This window comes from Centruroides sculpturatus, unplaced genomic scaffold (assembly GCF_000671375.1).
Source record: "Centruroides sculpturatus isolate CEXI.00-Female unplaced genomic scaffold, Cexi_2.0 scaffold303, whole genome shotgun sequence".
Classification (NCBI taxonomy): domain Eukaryota; kingdom Metazoa; phylum Arthropoda; class Arachnida; order Scorpiones; family Buthidae; genus Centruroides; species Centruroides sculpturatus.
The window spans coordinates 369,949-381,888 of NW_019384613.1; the positions used below are offsets into that span (position 1 = coordinate 369,949).

At 26.1% G+C, this 11,940-nt stretch overlaps 1 protein-coding gene across 5 annotated transcripts in view; it reads right to left on the bottom strand.

Moving 5' to 3' along the window:
* Window positions 1-11,940, bottom strand: part of LOC111625297 (F-BAR domain only protein 2-like) — an 84,788-nt gene that overhangs the window by 12,348 nt on the left and 60,500 nt on the right. For 4 of the 5 annotated variants that reach the window (XM_023368416.1, XM_023368417.1, XM_023368419.1 and 1 more), the window contains 5 exons: window positions 11,163-11,296; window positions 7,681-7,713; window positions 4,673-4,755; window positions 4,412-4,572; window positions 1,699-1,871 (listed from right to left, as the gene is read on the bottom strand). In XM_023368416.1, the coding sequence (XP_023224184.1) occupies window positions 1,699-1,871; window positions 4,412-4,572; window positions 4,673-4,755; window positions 7,681-7,713; window positions 11,163-11,296 (584 nt within the window). The remainder of the gene's footprint in view (window positions 1-1,698; window positions 1,872-4,411; window positions 4,573-4,672; window positions 4,756-7,680; window positions 7,714-11,162; window positions 11,297-11,940) is intronic. The other variant, XM_023368418.1, reaches the window with a different exon arrangement.

Genomic DNA, 11,940 nt, shown 5'->3' on the forward strand with positions numbered 1-11,940 from the left:
ACTTAATTAAACTTATATATAATAAAATCTATTAATTAAAAAAATTAAAAAACTATCAGAGGTCGTTTTTGACATCAGAAACTAGCTTTAAATAACTTTACCGAAGGAAAATCAGTGCACTACAACTTTAGAACGATGAATAAAATTTGATATCAAACTCCCATTAAAAAACTATTAAAAAGCAATTAAGCGTGAAGCATGCGTCATTAAAGGTAAATTAAAATCGCGATAAAATTTTTTCGCACGGGCAAAAAATTTGGATACAAAAACCATTCCAAAAATTAAAAAATTTCAAAAATGGCCTTAAGGACCGATTTTATGTAACGCTATGTAATTTGCCCTAGATATCTCGGGTTTGGGCTTAAGGGCTAATTATTAACTAATATTTGTATAAAATTTAAAATATTACATAACTTTCAATCTGAGTGTGCATTAGCAAAGGCAATAATTTAGTGTAGTGACACACACACACACACACACACACAGTGTGTGTNTTAAAATAATGAGCAAATTAAATAATATTAAGAACACAAATATATATATATTAATTACTAGCTTACCCATCGTGCATTGCTGCAATCTCAGAAGAAACAAAATTCAAGCAAACTCGTTATGATAAAATTCAATTTACATTTTATCATTTTTATTGAAACTTATTATTATTATTCATTTCCATCAGGAAAACATTTCAAAGTGTCATTTCAATTCTATTTATTTATTGGAGTGCTTGTGGATACACGATATTTTTTGTTTTTCCGTCTGGTGCATACACGAATAAATCAGAAGGTTTTCCGACGCATGAGCTGGTCACATACAGTTGTCCATGCGAGAAGCACAGATTCTCCAAATTTAGCCCACATACTTGCAGCAATTGTCAGAAGTGCGATAGTCCCCGTTTTTATATATATATTTTTAATCCTTTACAATTTTAATTATTTAATTGCTCCTTCCTCTCTTCCTTGGCATGTTGTGAAATTTCTGATAGTTGGATAATAAACCATTTTATTGTAATTTGTCTTTTTAAATTATTTTGAGTTGATATTAAAATTTGGAAAAGGGGATCCCTAGATCGGTAAAATAGGCAAATTTCCTCCTACAATTTCGGTTGTTGTTTGGGATACAGTTAAGGTTTTAACAAAGTTCGAGCAAATACATAATTAGCAAAAAAAAAGTTGAAATAGTGATTAAACAAAAATTATTACAAATATCATAAATAACAGTTCACAAATGCATATACAGAGATATTTTTTGGAGGGGAGAAATGGTCTTCACAATTTGAAATTGATTGAACACACAGTAAAATGCTCGTATACACTCGCGCCATCTATCGTAGGATAAATGTACTATGTCAGAAACCTTCGTGGGAGTGTATTAAAAAACTTCCCAAAGCTTCATGGCAATCGTACTATGCCAGAAACCTTTGCAGGAGTTTATTAAACAACTTCGTGGCAATCAGATAAATGGTGTGGTAATGCATAAAGGACAGACACACAGACATACATTCATTTATATATATATATAGATGTAAATTCATACTTTTCCCTGTATTATATAAGTTTTCATTACTGAAAAATTTACCATACCTATTTTATTAAACAAAAATTATTTACCTGCTAAAATTTGCACCATACAATGAAAAATAATTATATACTATTAAACACACCTAAATTATACATGCCATTTAATTTATTATTTTACCTCTAAAGCTCTTCTAGATGGTGGTCTAGGAAGCAAAGGTGGTCCAATAATACCAGTAGGAGTTGGTGGTCCAATAGAACTGGTTGGCGTACTTCCCCTACTTCCATTTTGAGCTGTTTTAAATGCTTCAGATGTTTCTGTTTGAGTAGCTTCTGCAAAGATTTCGCTTAAAGCTGAAATAGTAATATTTTTAAAACAGTTTATATCATATAAAATAAATATAAATTAAATAGTTTAAAAACTAATATACATTCTTTACTCAAAAGTATTTATAATTTATATTTTGCTAAAATTTAATAGAAATATGATAGAATATACAAAAATATAGTTGGTTTATTTGATTATTTGTAGCTTTGTATCAAGTTTACCCAGATTTTAGTAGTTGTATTTCAAAAATATACTATTTTATTACTAGAATTATGTTTAATATGTTATTTTTGCTTAAGATTACTGAATAAGTAAAAAAATTTTTTATACTTCTAAGAAAACTAAATTGGTACAAAACATTAGAATGAGCCAAAAGTTGTGAAAGTTGGCATCAGGAAGTCAAATCATTGCATACTGATTTTAGTAATTTATGATTTTAATAGTCCATTTATATGATTTACATTTCTGAATAGTGTGTTAATATGGCATGTGGATTTGCAGTATACTAGAAAGAAAACAATGGCTAATACAATACCAAATCCATCTAAAACTGATCAACTGTGATTCAGTTTCTTATTACAGAAGGTTGCAAAACAGCTGAAAGTCATAAGATGAAAATCATTATTGCATGGGCTTTAACTGCCTTTGAGCAGCTCTGAAGTCTTTGAGCAGTCTGGCCATTTGACCAGAGAAACTCAGCATAGACATGGACTTATTATATGACAATGCATGTTTCTACATTGTATTTATCATCCAAGACAAACTGCAGAAGTACAGCTGGGAGATGTTGGGCACCCACCTTATTCTTCTGATATGTCATCCTATGTCACCTTATCACTACCATCTTTAAATGCCTTCTCCAGAGGTCCAAAGGAAGACATTTTATGTCAAATGAGCAAAACTTATTCTAACATTGTTACAATGCTGCACTGCAATTTTTAATTTATCTAATTTAAAATATATGCTCTTGATCTCAAATTATTAGTATCATACTTTTCCTGATAACAGTCATGCTGGTCATCTATTGTAAAGAAAATTTTTGAAATGAAATCATGTGACTGGAAGTTCATATATAGTTAATTGGGGCCTCCTGCCCCATACCCAATCTTGATTTTCATCTAGCTAACACTGTTTTCGAGAATAGGAAAGGACAGACATACAGATGGACAATAGTGGGAATTTATAGGTTTACAATTTTTTCAAATTGCAGCGCAATGATGATTTGATGCACATTGTAGAAAATTGGTTTGAAGAACAACCAAAGACTCTTCCATAATGGTATCCATAAACTAATCACAATGTGATACAGTTGTTTAAATGCCAGTTCTAAATGTCAAAGGCAATTACTTTTAATCGTACTTGTATTTTTCTGAAAATATTAGTAAATTCTCAATTTTTAGCTCATACTAATATTTTATGTTTTTCTGAAAATATTATACATGGCATGTCAAGAAATTAATTTTCAATTGGCTAGAAAGAAACAGAAATTTACTTCTTTAAACTGATATTTTCATTTAACAGTATAACTATGACAGTAAACAATTACATAGTTACAACTATTTTTCAACAAATTCATCTTTGAGATTCAGACATTTGTCATAGCAACAGATAAGTTTTGCAAACCCTCATCAAGAAAGTCTCCCACCAACTTATAAACCCAATCTTGCAAAGCTGTCTGCAGCTTTTTGCTGCTGTTAGATTACTGTCCTCTCAAAAAGGTTTAAATGCAAAATTAGGTGGAAATCAGATGATGCTAGATTGCAACTATATGGTGACAATACAAAGATTTCCCACTTAAATTTTTTCAGCAATTCCTGTGTGTTGTTGGCAGTATACAACCATGCATTATTGTGAAGCAAAATTATTTCAAAGTTCAGTTGAATATGTCTTCCACTTTATATAGCTTGCTATATTTTTTCTGTGTCTTTTGATAGCTTTTAACATTTATTATTGCTCCATAGTGAATAAAAATTGCAGACAACCATGCAATGTTGGTTCATAATTTCATGGGAGAGTTTGCAAAAACTTATCTGTCACTAGGATAAATGTATGAACATCAAAGATTGAAATTGTTAATTGAAAATCACTCTGATCTGAATTACTGTATACTGAATTAATATCAATGAAATATAATTCTGTAAGTGATTCTTCAGTGGTAAGAGAGAAATTTAAAAACTATTTACATTAAACATTTAAATTTTTTACACATAATTTCTAATTTTTTCTTATAGTAAATTATATTGTTCTTCATTACAAGCTAGAAATCAGTGTTACTAATATAGATACCAATAACAGATTTAAAATTGATTTTCATGCAAATCAAAATTACAAGAATTTACTTTGTATTTAAACTAAAGTGTAAATACTACATGATTATTCAGCATCTCTAATGTTTAATATTATATGTTTATAAATTTTCATTTACAAATTTATACAGATATAGAAAAATAAACTAAAATCACATCAACATAAAATTAACAGAAGATAAATATTTGATTATTAAGAGTAAATGAAAATGTTGTATTGAAGAAATTGTATAAAATTATTTTAGAAAAAAAAAATTAACCTGCATATCTATTTGTTGCTGTTGGAGTATTATCTTCACTTGGTGCTATACTCAAACTACCAGCACTTGTAGGACTCTGAATTCCACTAGGTGCACCTGTAGGAGTTGAGGCACTGGAAGCTGTAGGACTAAAGAGACTGAAAACATCACCTTCAGTTTTGCTATAAAGAAAATAAGATTTCTTAAAGTTGTAATTGTAGAATATTATCTTTATGCTTTATCAATAAAAAGATGATTTTTATTCTTATTCATACGACTTGCCTTATTGGATGAGATGCAGATATCGATCTTTTAATTGGACCATCCTCTGGAGTTGAAGTTGCACTACTATAAACTCGGCGATTCTATAAATTCATGGAATAGTTTTATATCATAAATAATTCCGTTATTAAATTCTAAAATTAATTATTGTATTCTTTAAATAAATAACATACTGGTAGAATAAAACTCAGAGAATAAATCTGAAAAACTGTATTTTTATATAAAAGGGATTACAGTCATTAAAATTTTAAGAATAGTGGACTAGACTAACAACTAAAAAGTAAAATTATAAATTTATTATAATAATTTGTTATAAAATTATACTGACCATTAACAGTATTACTAAAGGAAACTTGTAATAGACAAAATTATGTTAAGTAAAAAAAACTCGTTAAAATATTACTGCATTTTATAATTAATATTCAAAAAAATATTTTCTATTTAATTATGTAGAAATAATTTAATAAATAATAAATAGAATAATTTACTTTATTAATAAATTTACTATAGTTACTTTTATTTTAATTCTGATTTTACAATTTAAATTTTAAAAAATTACAATATTTAAATTTATGCATTATCACTCTACAACAGTGATTCTCAAATGCATTGCAAGAGGTAACTAAGTATGGAACAAATACTATAAAAATGAGAAGAAACTATTTTGTATAAACATTTATTACATCTTTGATCAAATAATAGTTACACTACATGCCTAAGGAAGTACTTTTAGCAGTATACTAAGGCAGTCAGTCTCCAACCTTTGGCCCACAGCCAAATATTATTCAAGATCATAGTTAAAATCTATGCTATGATCTTGAACTATAGCACAGATTTATCTGGCCTGATAAAATGATGATAAAACTCATTTATTTCACAAATGTGTTTTATCATCAATGTTTAAACTGGTTCAAGGCATATAAACTTTTGAAAAGTTAACTAGAATTAATAGATCTTGCTGCAAATAATTTTTATAAAAACTGATGTAAAGAAAAGAGTTTGTAAATTTTTACAAATCTCTTCCAGAAGAGAATTTTAAAAAACTTAAATTTATATGGGGGTGGGAAAATATTTTCAATTTTTGATTGTATGTATTTTTGAAAATTTTTTTTCAAAACAAAGTATATAAAATTATAATACCGAACACCACTGTCTAACAAATATCTAAAGGAGGTTCTAATATTGGTGTCACAAAATTTATCCCCAATTCTGATGCTATTCTTTCAAAAAAGCAGTTGTAAATTTTGCATTGATTAATTTATTCAGAAATAAACACTTAATCTTAAACTAATAATGGTAGTGGTAATAGTGCTAGTATCAGAAATATATCAACATATTGTAATAATGATAATTTTAGAAATTTTGTAATTTTTTTTTTAATATCAAATTAATTGTTTCTTTCTGCATTTTCATTTCGATGAAGATGGACAGAAAGCACAAAAATTTATCAAAGGAACATGTGAGTATAGAAAAAATTACTAACTCAACTGGAAACTGCTCATTATGAAGATTTCTGAATAAGAAATTCCTAAGATGTTAACCCAGAAAAAGAATATTCAAAGATATATAGTATAATAGTAAAAGGGCAGAAAATATTTTCATTATAATAATTATGACAAAATTTGGATTATAATGTTTAATTTGTAAAATTTAATTTAAATTATATTAATATCATGTTCTCTAAGATGTGTCTTATTACTTACAGTATATTATTGTCATTTTAATCTTTTAATTAAAACATTTAAATAGATCCAATATCTTATTTATATATCTGATAAAAAGTAGAAAATTTAAATATTTATACAGTATAATTATATTTCTAATTTCTAGTTTTATTTTACATTTATTTATTTATTTAATAATAATAAATAAGAGTTTTTTTTATTTTTATAATAAGGGAACAAAAATATCATTTCAAAAATATTAATATTACTTAGTTAACAAGTAGGTTCTTTTTTAAAAAGTTTTTTTCCTTTTGTATTTGTATTATTTATAATTATAAAATATACATGATTATACATAATAAAATTAAGTTTTATACTATTTATTATCAAATTTTAACCTTCTGTAATTCCTTTTATCTGCATAATGAACAATACTCCTTTTTAAAAATTTTCTTACTGTATATAACTTTAGAATTATTCAAAATACAAAATTGAATATTCTACTGTAAATTTAAGTTTAAAGTTTAAAGTCACATTTCTCAGATATATATCACACGTATATATGTGTATGTGATATATTCAGGTATTACTGTGTATTATCAGATAGTTAACCAATAAAAAAGATGACAAACATTATTTGATTTAATTCTAATTTAAAAGAAAAGATTATTTATTTAATAATAACTAAAAGTTTTATCAAAATTCTAAAGCAGTACTTTAGCATTTATTAATTAATTAAACTAAAGAATATATTATAATAAATTTGTATGATTTATAATGTTCTTTGAATGTAGAGAGTCCTTTAAAAGGATTGGAAAGTATCTGTTTGAAATAGAGAATATATACTGGGAAATAAGATAGATTAATTAATTATTGCAGACATTCTAGTTAATTTGATTACTTATATCAAACTAAAGGAAAATAAAAAACAAAGTTTGTTTGTTTTTCACATTTAAAAATTTTTTTCTTTGCAATTTTATATTAATAATCTGAAATATAATTTGCAATGATAAAAATTTATATTTCCAATTATTTTTATAATTAAAATAATCAATGCATTATTTTTACTTTCAACAATATGTTTTATTTCATTATTAAAATATTAGAATCTTATGAATCATGTATTTTAAAATCAACTACTGAAAGAAAAAAAAAAATCACCCTAAATTAAAAAAGAAGTTACATAAATATTAAATATTTCAATAGAACAACTACATATAACAGCATCTATTAATAATCAATTCAAATTAAGACAACTCAGTCATATTCTTAACAGACCATTCATTATATTCAATTTTGTATATTTATTACATAAAGATGATCATATGCAAAGTAACTTAATACCTTTAAGCGAAGATATAATGCATCCAATCGTTGCTGCCATGCACAATGAAGCATAAAATGTCAAAAGTAGAATATAAGAACAAAATTATATTATATTATAAGCTTAACAAATACAGAATAAAATTATAGTAAACATAAATATATCTTTTAAAGAAGAATTAATAAAGCAATTATAAACTTCAATTTAATAGCAAACAAAAGCTATTTGAAAATTTATGCTGCTTTAATTCTTAAATTTAAAAAAAGGTATTGTATTTATTTATTTATTTAACATTTCTCAATCTTATAAAACAAACTTTATAAAACTTAATAATGAACTGGAATATTATATTATAACTGAAATTGCTTTTCTAATGCTTTTCAATTAATAATTAAATATTCTTCAACATATACATTTTAATGAAAAAATTTCATCATCACATTTATAAATGAGATAATTTTCCAAAATTTTAATAATTAAAATATATAAAATTTTTTGTCAATAAAATAAAATAACACTCTTAAAATTATTTTAACTTTAGATGCAAATTATTATATCAATATATAGAAGTTTATATTTAATTTCAAGAGTAAAGAACATATTTACTCTTGTACAAAAGTACAGAACAGCAAATTATTAATGATTTATATCTATCAACTAAAAACTATTTACAACTTCACTAATTAAAATTTAAAAAGATGTCTAATTTTTCGAGTTTACTGTACTCATTTCTTTGGACATTGAAAAGGTCTTTTACCATACAGGGTGAGTTTTTTATCTTGAGACAATGAAGTAACTTAAATGGATCTCATTATTTTGGAAAAAAGTTTAGACAAAAGTTGTAGAATTTCGAAGGGGCAATCAATTTGGTGTGACCTTGACCTCCAAGGTCATTCAAAGTCAAGTCTGTTTTTTTTCCAATGTGCATATATATTTTTGACCCTGGCAATGGAAAGAGTGGGAAATTTCAATCGGATATACCCTTGTTCTTAAGATCTATTATTTTAAGGTTAAAATTAAAAGCTTTTTCTAATGGAAGCCATACTTTTTATTACTAAAATAGACAGGAAGGTAAAATTTACATTTTTTTTCACAACCTTATTACTTTGTCCTTTCAAAGCATTCACTACTTTTAGCACTACCCAGGAGTAACGATGTGGACATAGTAGTTTTCTGCTCCCTTTAACATACTGTTTTCTGTGAGTCCCCTTGCCTCTCATTCTCAGGGTGCTTGTTTTGAGAGAGTCACTTTACTTCTCACCGTTTCTTGAGATAATGGTTTTGGGGAAAAATTTTATAACAAATGTTCAAAATAATGCCCTTCCACTTTGATGCATTTGTTGAGCTGTGCTTCAAATAATCATGCTTGAGATGACTTTCAGAGGTCAAATTTGGGATATTCAAGGTCATGGCTGATTGTGAAATTTCCTGCTCTTTCCACTGCCGGGGTCAAAAATATGTATTCCCATTGAAAAAATAGAGTTTACTTTCAAATGACCTTGAAGGTCGTCATGTCCAAGGTCACCAACTGATTGTCCCTTTGAAACCGTACAACTTTTGTCTAAACTTTTTTTGAGATAATGAGATCCAATTAAGTTATTTCATTGTCTCAAGATTAAAAAAACTCACCCTGTATATACTTGAAATTTGGATTCCAATGGGCAGTGAGTTCCAGCAATTGTTTAAAAAATATAAGAAACAGACATGTCATTTTATTTTATGAAAAAACATATGACATGGTAGTATTCAACTTAAATGTTTTAGACTAATGTAATAGTATATTTATTAGTACTTTTTTATTTGGAATTATTCCACATCACCAGATAAGAAAGACATACCATAATTTCAGGTATGTTTGAAAGATAATTTGAAAGGGATATGGGTTATGTGGTGGGAAAGGTTATATACTGATTTTAAATTCCAATTATGAGTCAAAGTTGATTCACACTATATGACAGGCCAGTGACACAGAACTGACCTATCAGACTGACAATTATCTATTTATATATTCAGAGAAATGACACCAAGTGTTCAAATATGGTATGCTCCCATTGTTTTTACAACCCTGACCCATTTCAATGGATTAAGATTTAATTTTTTAAATAAATACTTGCAATTAAGATACAGATTATTCTTCAGTTGAATACAAAATACAAGAAGATAAAACAAATTAAATCTTTATACATTAATTATTTATGATTAAAAAAACTTTAAGAAATAATTTTAATATTGGTATTAAAATTATTTTCTGTTTGATTTTTTTCCAAGTTTATATTATTATTACTGGACTTCAAACTCAAATGTGAGTTATAAATAAACACTTGGCTTTATTTCCATCACTTTTTAATTGATACGTGACAACTGCACGTTTCGGGCATAAAGCCCCTCATCAGTCAACATATCCATTTTTAATATGTTATACATACAAGGTCTTAACCCATTAGGCGCGCACAACTTATTTTACAATAAGTGGAGTAATTTCATTAAAATCTGCTACAAATGATCTTTTACTTATTTCACAATATCCAATTTATTATTACTACTGAACAAAGGAAATTAGTCCCAAAATATAAATAATAAATTGTATTTATTTATAGGTGATACTTACAAATAAGTTTATTGTTAAATTGCATTTAACAAATATAAAATTAATTTATAAAGAACTTATTCAAACTCTCTACAATGTACATTTTTTTCATAATTCAACATATTTACAGTTAAAGAATAAGTCTCCATATGTCTTGGTTAATCCAATATAAATTATATAATGTGAATAGAGTAACTATGTTAATAAAGACAAGACTATCTTTGTGGTATTAGGAAATATAAAATTAAAGACAACAAAACTGCAATTTTTTTATACTCCTCCTCATCTATGCAGGTATAGATTTCCTACATGAAATTTTTTAATTTATTATGATAGTATTGCTATATTCAAATTTTAATTTAAAAATGCAAAATGAAATGTATATTAATAATAATATTAAAAAAGATTTTGATAAAAATAGAGCAAAATTTAATGGTTTACACAAATGTGAAATCACATAAATATTAAATCAAACAATTTATAAATATACTTAATTTTTTTGTTTTTATATATAGTGCTAGTTAACTATACAATATAATTCTACATGATCAAATTCATTTTTTATTATTTGGATAGCTAAAAATAGCTAAAGTTTATTTATTATTATTTTTAAGAATTTTAAAATAAAAATGAACTTTTTTAAAGAACAATTATTATTAGTTCTTTTTTTAATCTGTACTTTAAATCAAATAAATAACATTCTGAATAATAACAAAAATTAATACTAATCAAAAAATATTTATTATTCTTATAAATAATACATAGTCTGTAACATCTATCAATTTTGATATAAAATAAACTCTTACATTAAGTTTAAAAATACAAAATAAATAAACTTCATAAATTAATTCACTTTAAAAAAATGAATATCTTAGCAGTTGATTATGTATTAAAAATTTTCTGAAACTAACTCACAGCATGTTGAGAAATGGGAGACAAAGTGAGATTTCCTACAGTAGCTCTCAGTTCATCTACACTTGCACTCATTGGTGCACCATTACTAAGTGGTTTTATTTCTATATGGATTTTTCTCTCCTTCTCTTCATCTTCTAAAAAAATAAATTTAAGACTAATTTATTGATTCCATTTTTCAAAAGAAAGAAATAAAAAGCACTTTCTGTTCATACAAGTTAAAACTTAAAACTTACAAATAATTACAAAATTTTTGTATTTTTAAATATAAAAACAATTCTATTCCATTTATTCAGTTAGTTGAAGATGACATAAATTAAGGATAAAAACATATCTAATTAATTATTATTAAATATTTTTGGTAACTTCAACTTATTTCATTATTATTATTATTGTGTTGGGTTTAGTGGGTTACTCGGTTCACACCGGTGGCTGTGTACTATGCCGGATCAGAGTCAAGGCATAGCAACCAAAAACAAAAATTAAATAAGTGTGTCAGTGTCCGTATTCAGGAATTTCCTAACAATGTGGCATGTATTCAATATAGTGGCCTTCTGTAGTGTGATGTATGTATTTCTATTCAATTGTAATGTTCACAGGCTTTTGTGTAATGTGTGTGGTATCACACCTGTACAGGAGAGAACAACAGGTACAATAAGCACCCTTTCCATCCTCCACAGATGCCTTATTTCCTGGGCGAGTTCTGTGTACTTGCTAATTTTTTCAGTGCATGTGTTTTGTACATTGTGAGTGTTTGGAATGGCTATGTCTATAATGTATG